This window comes from Salvelinus sp. IW2-2015, linkage group LG18 (genome assembly GCF_002910315.2).
Source record: "Salvelinus sp. IW2-2015 linkage group LG18, ASM291031v2, whole genome shotgun sequence".
NCBI classification, from domain to species: Eukaryota; Metazoa; Chordata; class Actinopteri; order Salmoniformes; family Salmonidae; genus Salvelinus; species Salvelinus sp. IW2-2015.
In genome coordinates, this window is record NC_036858.1 from 71,213,628 (window position 1) to 71,225,419 (window position 11,792).

Below are 11,792 nucleotides of genomic sequence, written 5' to 3' on the forward strand. Positions count from 1 at the left end.
TTAGGTTTCTACGCACCATAATAGATGCTCCATCCACCTACGGAACCCAGAGAATCGTCGTTTTCAACTCCCACTCCAATTTTGCTTTACCTTTAGCTGCAGATAGGGAGAATTACCGAACGGTCGCCGTAATTTGCAACTCCACACTGGGCACAGAAGAATGTGTTTATCCACTGTCTTCTCCAGGAAGGAAGAATGATTGCTCTTCTCGTGAGGCATGCTGTTACCCCTGTTTACAGCTGATTTAAACATAATCGCTCTCAAATCGTACTTCAGACATGTCGAGACCTGGGTCTCGAACCCGGCCTGTGCAACTGGGTCCTGCGACTTCCTGCGAGGGCCGCCCCGGTGGTGAGGGTAGGTAACGAACATTCACCCCGTGAATCCTCACACTGGGGCCCCACAGGCGTCGGCTGTCTGGCCCTCCTCCTGTACTCAGCTGATTCCCGACCCGTACTGCGTGGCATGCACGCTCCAACTCCGAATTCATCGTAAGTTTTGCGGTGAACCTACAGTGGTTAGGCCTTGATCACCAACCACACGACGAAAACTGGCTGCTAACAGGGAGGAGGGTTATAGAGGGGGTTCTCCTCGTAGTGTGGTGTCAGGAAAAAGTAAACCTCATCTTCACGTCACACAACACAAAGGAGTGATTTGTGGAGCTTCAGTGACGCAGACAGAAGAGGGTAGACCCATCGCATCCACATCGACGGGTAGATAGTGGAGAGGTGGAAAGTTTTAAGTCTTTCTCGTGTCAACATCACGGACTAAACTGAATTGGTCTCACCCACACAGACGAGGTTTCGCAAGTTGAAGAAGGCGCAGCAGCAGCCTCTAACTCAGGCAGGCTGGAGAAAATATTCGTCTGTGTCCACAGAGAGAAGACGTTCATACTCCTAACTCTCTCAGATTGCACATCAGAGAGAGGTAGATCTGTCGGGCTTGTCATCCCACGCCTGTACGGCAATCTAGTGGTTCTTCTCGCCACAACGTAAGGGCTCTTGCCAGAGGGTAGTGAGGGTCCTGCAGAAGCATCACCAGGGGCAAACTACCTGCCTCCAGGACATCGCTCTACACCACACCGATGTATCACCAGGAGAGGTTCAATAAAGATATCAGGAACACCACCCAAGAGCCACTCTGACCTAGATATATCTGATCCGGCGCTATCATCCGACAAAGGCGAGGTCAGTACAGGTGCATTCAAAGCAGGGACGAGAGACTGAAAAACAGGCTTCTATCTCAAGGCCATCAAGACTGTTAAACGCACCCACTAACATTAGCGGGCTGTCCAACATACTGATCAAATCAAGCCATTTAAAAATGGGAATTTATGGAAATTATGTATGAAATGTCCCGTTTAAGCAATCGCATTTTCTTACTCATGTTTACATACCCACTACATTACCATCTCATATGTAATATACTGTACCTACAGTATAACTATCTACTTGCATCTTGCCACTCCTTGATATGCCATCAGACGAGAATGTGTCCACACTGTCAGCCGGACTCAATATGCCATTTAATGTTTAATAAGTCCCTCAGTCCTTCATCTCATATGTATATACGTACGCTTTCTATACCAGCTGTCTATGCATCCTGCCATAGGATGCCGTGTCTTCCTACCTCACCATACCAGAGTTATATCTTTTATGTCATATTTTTATTTCCCTTCCACTTGTGTGTTGTGTAAGGTAGGCGTGGAATTGTTAGGTTAGATACTGTTTGTTTTCACTAGTTGTCGGAACTAGAAGCACAGCATTTCGCTACACTCGCATTAACTCTGCTTTGTGTATGTGACTAATAAAATTGATTTGATTTGATTTAATTGTTGATTTTATTCTTCATCTCATCGAAAGTTGTAAATTCTTGGTTATCTTCAGACTCTGGCTACACATTGAAGAATCTGCTGCAATACACAATTGAGTTTAATTATTTATTTACTAAATACCTAACTAATCACACAGAATTACATATACACAGAATGAATCATACCTTGATTACAAATTATGTCATAAAGGAAAACGTCTCTAGTGGGCGGAACAGATATGACAGCTGGTTACACAAAAGAAAAGGGTGCTGGGTTTGAGTGAAAGAGCGGGAAGACTTGAGGAACAAAGAAAGAAGCCATGCTATCGTAAATGCAGTATCTTAGGCATTCTAAATTACCGCCCATTTGGAAAACGCAATAAATATTTACGCTGAGCTGCGCTTCAGTAGGTTGGTGGTAGGTGGAAGGCCTTGTTGCCCAACCGAGTCCTTTGTCCTTTGAAGAATGTCTCTGCTGGTCAATTGCATACTTTGTAGTAACGTCGTTGTGTGGTAGACGGGATACTCTGTCGGTCCTATCCTAATTTACGTTTGCAGCTGCTGTTGCTAACTCAACGTCTAGGAGGTATCACTTCTATAGTGAATAAGAGTTCAAAGTTCATACCATTCGCAACCAAAGCTCATGCTGATGTTGGCTTCGTTCTGTAGTTATTATCTGAACCATTCTGACATCGGACCGTCGTCCTCACATCCTCGGGAACAGGAGGTTAAATTTTCGTCAATGGCTTATATAGTGGAGGGAGAAAAGGGGTGTGTTTCATAGTTTACAGCCTATGTCTCTTCACATGGGCGGACCACTGAGCCGGGCCTAAGTCACTCATGAAAACCCAATTCTCACATTKTAGAAGCTAAAATCACATTTCATCCCGTCACGAATAATTTCATATTCAAACATTTCAATTGAACAACAATTCCATGTGAATCCGATAACTCTGATGTGTAGACTTTCCACTGTAGAGTTTGTCATTCTATCATTGATGAGAATGTGCCAGATGACAACCGAACTGACATAATATACATTAAGTACCACCGCATATGTTCAATTGGTCGGATTACCAGAATATACAGTGGGGAGAGCAAGTATTTGATACACTGCCCGATTTTGCAGGTTCCTACTTACAAAGCATGTAGAAGTCTGTAATTTTATCATACGTACACTTCAACTGTGAGAGACGGATCTAAAAAAATCCAGAAAATCACATTGTATGATTTTTAACCTCTCTGCGCTACGGATCCTTTAGCGGATCATTTTCCTAAACACCGCGTGATTGCAAGTGCAAAATATTACAAAAATATTTATATCATGCAATCACAAGTGAAATATACAACAACACAGCTTAGCTTGTTGTTATCACCTATCGTGTCAGATTTTTGAAAATATGCTTTACAGCGAAAGCAATCAGCATTTTGTGAGTATCAATCAATGCTAGAACACTAGCCAAATTAGCATGGTCACGAAAGTCAGAAAAAGCAATATATTAATCGCTTCCTTTGATAATCTTGGATGTTTGCACTCACAGACTCCCAGTTATACACATAAATGTTATTTTTGTTCGATAAATATTCGTTTTATAACAAAAAAACACCATTTGGGTTGCGCTTTATGTTCAGAAAACCACAGCCTCGTTCCGTTCGACGAAAATTACAAAAGTATCCGTATGTTCGTAGAAACATGTCAAATGTTTTTTATATAATCAACTCAGGTTGTTTTTAACAAACATAATGATAATATTTTGACCGGACCGTAACCTATTCAATAAAGAGAGAAAGAAAATGGAGCGCTACCCCTCTCCGCGCGAAGGACTATTCAAAGGACACCTGATAGTTTGAAATTCTCGCTCATTTTTAATAAAAGCCTGACATATGTCTAAAGCCTGGTCACAGCCTGAGGAAGCCATTGGAAAAGGAATCTGGTTGATACCCTTTAAATGGAAGAAAGACGGGCAATGAAACACAGATTAAAAAATAAATAAATCACTTAGGTTAGATTTCCTCAGGTTTCGCCTGCAAAATCAGTTTTGTTATACTCACAGACAATATTTTGACAGTTTTGGAAACTTTGGAGTGTTTTCTATCCGAATCTGTAAATTATATGCATATTCTACGATCTGGACCTGAGAAATAGTCCGTTTACCTGGAACGTTATTTAAAAATAGAAATATGACCCCTAGCGTTAAGAGAGTTCAAACAGGTGCAGTTATACAGGTAATGAGTGGAGAACAGGAGGGCTTCTTAAAGAAAACTAACAGGTCTGTGAGAGCGGAATTCTTACTGGTTGGTAGGTGATCAAATACTTATGTCATGCAATAAAATGCAATGAATTACTTAAAAATCATACAATGTGATTTTCTGGATTTTTGTTTTAGATTCCATCTCTCACATTTGAAGTGTACCTATGATTAAAAAAATACAGACCTCTACATGCTTTGTAAGGAGGAAACCTGCAAAATCGACAGTGTATCAAATACTTGTTCTCCCCACTGTCTATATATATTTCATTCGGGCAGCTTAACTCTATTCTTGTGAAACGTTCTTTTTTAATTCTTTTTTTTAACTTGTCCTGGACAAGCGTTAATGTTGAGGCCTGTCTGATTTGTGTTCATGCATCTCTGTGGCTGTACCCTAAAGATTATTTTCTTGTAGGTACATACGGCTGTACGGCAGGAAGTTCAGCAAGGAGGACCATGTGCTGTTCCAAGCTGCTGTACGAGCTGATCACCATCGACAAGCTGGAGATCAAGTATGATGCAAGGCCTAGCCCGGCTACTCATCAACCTCCTCAAGTAAGACCATGGGTTACACATATGGTCCGTATGTATACAGTCACGCATTCAAACACACTCACATTGACAAGCTGGAGATCAGCATGAAAGCTGAGAAACACACACACAACAAGTACCACATACCACAACACACACACACACACACACACACACACACACACACACACACACCCATCAACAATCTTGAGACCAGTATGATGCAATGCTTCATCCACCTCATCAATCAATATCACATAATGTCACTCTAATCAGCCTTTGATCATGTACTTCTTGCGGGTCTATTGTTTTCCTCCTAATTGTGTGAGAAGCTCGAGTGTCACTCATGTTTCAGAGTTGAAATACTCTCCATAAATTGAACCCTCTGACCACATACTTGTAGCTTTTTGAGGCAAGGGTGACATGATGGTTTCAATTAAGTCTTTAACATATTTTAACCCCACCTACTCTATTTCTAACAGGAAAACAGAGTTGCTGTCGCGTGAGGACCTGGAGTTGCCTTGGAGACCACTGTACGAGCTGCAAGACAGGATCCTCTACTCAAAGACAGAACACCTGGGCCTCAACTGGTTCCCCAAGTATGCCCCTCTTCTCTTTTACCAGAATGGTTAAAAACATGCTGTCTTTAAAAAAAAAAAWTGTTTAGAACTCCACATATTGACACATTGAAACCAACCCAACCAATATAGGTTCTTCCCATTTTGAGCCCTCCCTCTATAAGCAGGAAGGTGGTGGGTGCCCCGCTTCTACCTTTGTGTTTGTTACGGAGCTCACTTCTTAATCTCTAGTGGTGGTATAAATTAATTTATTGTGAAATGTAGCTGGCTTTCTGTCAGTTAATCCGTTGGAGATTTGTTGGTACTGCCTACTGCCACACGAGTAGCTCGCGGACTCCCTTAAGACATTCGCTTGAAAAAACAACTTATCGAAGTCCAAAAYGAACAAAAACKTCACAATGTTATGATAATATATGCACAAACTCTTCCAGACTGTTTTGGCTGGGAAGTATGCTGATGCCTTTACATGCGAAGATTGTTATCCCTGCCCATTTTTGTAGGTTCATTTCTGAAAGTTGTCAAATYTGTACCATCACACCCCCAGGTTGCATATAGCCGAGGACCCCCATCCCACCCCTTTTCTCCCAGCAAGCAGTGCGAGGTGCTCTTGTATAGTGCTATGGAAACATTGTGTTACATCAAGGCCTTGCTAGCACATAACAATGGGCTCTCACAAAGGGAAGCAAGTTACCCGGTTTATTGATACTTGCTCCCTTTTGTAAAAAATAATAATAAAGGAGCAGTGAAAAAAAAGAAGAGAAAATATGCAATGACCCTGCGGTACAAAAAAAGGTGTTAGAATTTGATATTGAAATGGATTGGCTTTTCATAGTGTGAATCTGAATCTGTTTTTATGCCTTTGTTTCCTCTCACATTCAGTTCTCTACGGCCTCGTGCTTCCTCTAAACACGTAATGATAAAATTGTTTCAGAGGTGGTAAGGACAACGCTTCTCTTTTGTGATAAAAAATAAAATGTATTTCATTCTTTTATTCAGGCACTCGTTGGTTTTTATTTGTCTATGTTGCATGTTGAAAACCAAAAAGCACACTGGACACCCCCACACAGCTGGTTTGACATCAAATCAACTACAAATCAACCTAAAACCAAAAAGCACACTGGACACCCCCACGCAGCTGGTTTGGCATAAAATCAACTACAAATCAACCTAAAACCAAAAGCAATGTTAACATTTCACTCATATTGGAGCCTGTCGCACTGCATCTAACTGGACTCTATATCCCCCATACCCATTCTTTGTCAAGTCCCATATGATTTGGTGGTTTGACCCGCTTTGTCAGCACTGGAGGTTTTGCAGCAGCCTAGAGTAGCCTAGCACATTCTGAAGTCACCTGTTTCTAAACGGCCATGATGGACAACTTTTTCRTGGTGCTAAAGAGCACAGATTTGTGCAACAACAAAGAAAATGCTTCCTTMTAATGCACATTGTTAAAGAAAAGTTTCAAATTTGGCCTAAATCACCCTACCAAATAATACATTTTTACCGTGTTTCTTTGCACTGATCTGTGCTCTTTTGTGCCACAACTGTTGTCCTATATCTGTGAGTGAGAGTCATGGTAAGGGTAGTTTGAAGCTCTTGTATCATGTTCCCCCCTGGTATACTGGTATAAGATGGGGGTGATTAGCACATATTTCACACACGTATTCTAAAGGTCATTGGGTTTGGGGTTCCCCAGGGTTGAGTGTTGGAGCCGTTGGTGTTTTGGTCATGCTACTTTGGATTTGTAATTCAGAGCATGAGTTTGGGGATTGTCAGTGTGGTCGGTCGGTGGGAAGTAGACCTATAAGAGAACTATAGTTGGGTCCCAAAAATCTCTCCTTCCTCCTGAGGTGTGCACTCTTTCCCTACTCTSTAAACATTTATAAACATTTGTGAACAAGTGCACATTTCTGGAGAAAAAAGAGATTAGGATATTGGGACGCACCCCAACTCATTCAAGCCCTGAGATGCAAAGCCAGGAGCACTTGGCAGAAGTCGCTCATCTGTATAGTTCCCATTAGTCTATTAAATTAAAGCAATGCAGTACGGTTGATTTGAAAGAGACTTGAATAAGTTTGAGTTTAGCGCGTGGTTGAATGGGATAGACGAGGCAGTTACAACGCATGACTGAGATCGGTGTGTGAGTGGTGGAAAGGCAGGGTGTTTGAGTGGTGGAAAGGCAGGGTGTTTGAGCTCAGGGTGTGTGAGTGGTGGAAAGGCAGGGTGTTTGAGCTCAGGGTGTGTGAGTGGTGGAAAGGCAGGGTGTTTGAGCTCAGGGTGTGTGAGTGGTGGAAAGGCAGGGTGTTTGAGCTCAGGTGTGTGAGTGGTGGAAAGGCAGGGTGTTTGAGCTCAGGGTGTGTGAGTGGTGGAAAGGCAGGTGTGTTTGAGCTCAGGGTGTGTGAGTGGTGGAAAGGCAGGGTGTTTGAGCTCAGGGTGTGTGAGTGTGGAAAGGCAGGGTGTTTGAGCTCAGGTGTTGTGAGTGACGGCAGGAAGGTTTGAGGGTGTTTGAGCTCAGGGTGTGTGAGTGACGGCAGAGGTTTGAGGGTGTTTGAGCTCAGGGTGTGTGAGTGACGGCAAGAGGTTTGAGGGTGTTTGAGCTCAGGGTGTGTGAGTGACGGCAGGAGGTTTGAGGGTGTTTGAGCTCAGGGTGTGTGAGTGACGGCAGGAGGTTTGAGGGTGTTTGAGCTCAGGGGTGTGTGAGTGACGGCAAGAGGTTTGAGGTGTGTTTGAGCTCAGGGTGTGTGAGTGACGCAGGAGGTTTGATGGTGTTTGAGGGTGTGTTGATTGGCGGGAAGGCAGGGGGATTAGGGTGTTTGAGCTCGGTGTGTGAGTGGCGGGAAGGCATGGGGGATTGAGGGTGTTGAGCTCAGGGTGTGTGAGTGGCGGAAGGCATGGGGGATGAGGTGTTTTGAGCTCAGGGTTGTGTGAGTGACGGGCAAGAGTTTGAGGGTGTTTGAGCTCAGGGTGTGTGAGTGACGGCAAGAGGTTTGAGGGTGTTTGAGCTCAGGGTGTGTGAGTGACGGCAGGAGGTTTGATGGTGTTTGAGCTCAGGGTGTGTGAGTGGCGGGAAGGCAGGGGGATTAAGGGTGTTTGAGTGACCAACCTTTTCAAGCTGTTCATAATGATGGTAACGTTCAGAAATAGGCCCAACCGTAACCAAACCAAAGCCTGTAACAGCAGTCAGCAATACTACAGTGTAGCCTGGTGTTGGTTGTATTATTTAGGCAGCAAACGGAAGAAAATGGACTGAATGGGAGGGAATACTTGAAGTTGTCCATTAAGAAACACTCATATGGGAGGGACTACTTGAAGTTGTCCAATAAGAAACATTAATTTCTGTTTTTTTCTTTGCGTGCCCTGAGTACAACGCAGATTTGTTTACTGTTTAGTCAGGCTAGGTGATTTAAAAAGCCTAAAACAATAGGCACCCTCCATTTAAGGTCAACTCTCTCCACTGTCAAGATCAGCGTTCATTACAAGTATTAACGGCTAAACCTCCTATTTACATAAAGCCTCAGTCCCAGTCATTTTCTCTCCAAGACAATTCCCTAAGCCCAATAAAAAGCCCCATTCTGATGATTYTGAATGAACAGAGTACATCTGTTAAATGATTTACCATTCATGTTCTGCAGTTACACTGCTGGCCCAGGGCCATCCAGGACAGAATTCCGGCCCTGGAATAGTCACATTGTTGTAGTCATTTACTTTAGTTCTGTTTATGTTTATGTAGTCCTTTTGTTACGCTATGCCAGTTTGTGTGTCCCTAATTTCCTTGCTGTTTCTATGTACACACATGGTCCTCACATCCCTTACTTTTGATCAGTGCTTGAGTTGAGCCGCTCCAGACACTTGTCGCTCTACTGCTTGATTACAGACCCCTCTTTCAGAGTACTCGCTCTAAAATATGAACACTGCTGTAACTTAAAATGAGCACCACAGCTCAAGTGAGTACCCAAGCCAGCACCTTTCTCATTACATTTCAGGCACCGCTTTTGATGAGCATGTACTAAACGTGGAATTTCAATGTGAGTGATTTGGCTGTACCTGCATGCAGTCAGTCAGCCTCATCATAATTGCATTGGTGTGTTCAGTGTGCTCGTTGTTTCATTAACAGCCACCTCTGTCTGTTCTGATGTGTCAACACCTCTCTCTCTCTCTCTCTCTCTCTCTCTCTCTCTCTCTCTCTCTCTCTCTCTCTCTCTCTCTCTCTCTCTCGTTCCTCTTCTCTCTTGTCTTTTCTCTTTCCCCCCCAGCTCGGTGGAAAACGTTCTGAAAACACTTGTGAAAAGCTGCAGACCGTAAGTATATATTTTTAAACCCCTATATGAAATATACTGTATGTCTTTTTCAAGAATTCAGTTGCTGAGCTCATGGTTGCGTTTACTCTTGGGACACTTTTGGTGAACACTTACACAGGCATATCATCTGAAGAGTTATTGTATCATTACGACTTGGCCTGTTATCCATCTGTTCTTACTTCAGAACTCCTGCCATTTAATGATAGACCTGGAGTAGAGATGCACACCAAGGCAAGGGACTATTATGGATTAAACAAGAGACATTCTGTGAAACTGAACTGTCAGGAAGAAACCTCCTTTTGGGACTTAGCCTAGGTCTACTGACTGACAATTTGTCAAGGTCATGCTAGCTAGAACTCCCATGTGGTCTAAGGCACTACATCGCAGTGCTAGCTGTGCCACTAGAGATTCTGGGTTCGAGTCCAGGCTCTGTCAAAGCCGGCCGCGACCGGGAGACCCATTGRGCGGTGCACCATTGGCCCAGCGTCGTCCAGATTAGTGGAGGGTTTGGCCGGCAGGGATGTCCTTGTCCCATCGCACACTAGCGACTCCTGTGGCAGTCCAGGCACAGTGCACGATGACAAGGTTGCCAGGTGTACAGTGTTTCCTCCGACACATTGGTGCGGCTGGCTTCCTCGTTAAGTGGGCATTGTGTCAAGAAGCAGCGCGGTTGTGTTTCGGAGGACACATGTCTCACGACCTTCGCCTCTCCYGGGTTCGTACAGGAGTTGCAGCGATGAGATAACACAGTAACTACCAATTGGATTCCACGAAATTGGGGAGAAAAAGGGGTGCTAGCTATTTCCATCCCTGGATGACAGGCAAGGATATATTTTGCATTCTGATGTATATGACTCCATCACACTCCTTGCACATCAAATCAAACTTTAWTTTTCACATGCGCCGAATACAACAAGTGTAGACCTTACAGTGAAATACTTACTTACAAGCTCTGAACCAACAATGCAGTTCAAGAAAAAGTTATGAAAATATTGATCAAATAAACTAAAGTAAAAAATAATACAAAGTAACACAATAAAATAACAATAACGAGGCTATATACMGGGGGTACCGGTATCGAGTCAGTGTGCGGGGGTACAGATTAGTTGAGGTAATTTGTACATGTAGGTAGGGGTGAAGTGACTATGCATAGATAATAAACAGCAAGTAGCAGGAGTGTAAAAACAAATGGGGTGGGGGGGGTGTCGTCAATGTAAATAGTTCGGTGGCCATTTGATTAATTGTTCAGCGGTCTTATGGCTTGGGGGTTGAAGCTATTAAGGAGCCTTTTGGTCCTAGACATGGTGCTCCGGTACCGCTTGCCGTGCGGTAGCAGAGAGAACAGTCTATGACTTGGATGACTGGAATTTTTGACAATTTTGGGGGGGGAGGAGTTCCTCTGACACTGCCTAGTATATAGGTCCTGGATGGCAGGAAGCTTGGCCCCAGTGATGTACTGAGCCATACACACTACCCTCTAGCGCCTTACGGTTGGATGCTAGCAGTTGCCTTACCAGGCGGTGATGCAACCGGTCAGMATGCTCTCGATGGTGGAGCTGTAGAACTTTTTCAGGATCTGGGGACCCATGCCAAGTCTTTTCTGTCTCCTGGGGGGAGAAGGTGTTGTCGTGTCCTCTTCACAACTGTCTTGGTTTGTTTGGACCATGATAGTTCGTTGGTGATGTGTACACCAAGGAATTTGAAACTCTCGACCCGCTCCACTACAGCCCCATTGATGTTAATGGGGGCCTGTTAGGCCTGCCTTTTCCTGTAGTCGATGATCAGCTTCTTTGTCTTGCTCACATTGAGGGAGAGGTTGTTGTCCTGGCACCACACTGCCATGTCTCTGACCTCCTCTCTATAGGCTGTCTCATCATTGTTGGTGATCAGGCATACCACTGTTGTGTCGTCAGCAAACTTAATGATGGTGTTGGAGTCGCAGTCGTGGGTGAACAGGGAGTACAGGAGGGGACTAAGCACGCACACCTGAGTGGCCCCAGTGTTGAGGATCAGCATGGCAGACGTGTTGTTGCCTACCTTTACCACCTGAGGGCGGCCCATCARGAATTACAGGATCCAGTTGCGGAGGGAGGTGTTTAGTCCCAGAGTCCTTAGCTTAGTGATGAGCTTTGTGGACACTTTGTGGACACTGTGTTGAACGCTGAGCTGTAGTCGATGAACAGCATTCTCACATAGGTGTTCCTTTTGTCCAGGTGAGAAAGGGCGGTGTGGAGTGCAATTGAGACTGCGTCATCTGTGGATCTGTTGGGGCGGTATGCAATTTGGAGTGGGTCTAGGGTATCTGGGATGATGCTGTTGATGTG

At 44.2% G+C, this 11,792-nt stretch overlaps 1 protein-coding gene across 1 annotated transcript in view; it reads left to right on the top strand.

Moving 5' to 3' along the window:
• The window catches only part of LOC111978017 (proteasome activator complex subunit 4B-like), a 109,039-nt gene that overhangs the window by 16,289 nt on the left and 80,958 nt on the right, over positions 1 to 11,792 (top strand). Inside the window, 5 exon segments of the mRNA XM_070448206.1 lie at positions 4,477 to 4,527; positions 4,529 to 4,571; positions 4,573 to 4,616; positions 5,075 to 5,191; positions 9,424 to 9,468. Coding sequence (XP_070304307.1) covers positions 4,477 to 4,527; positions 4,529 to 4,571; positions 4,573 to 4,616; positions 5,075 to 5,191; positions 9,424 to 9,468 — 300 coding nt within the window.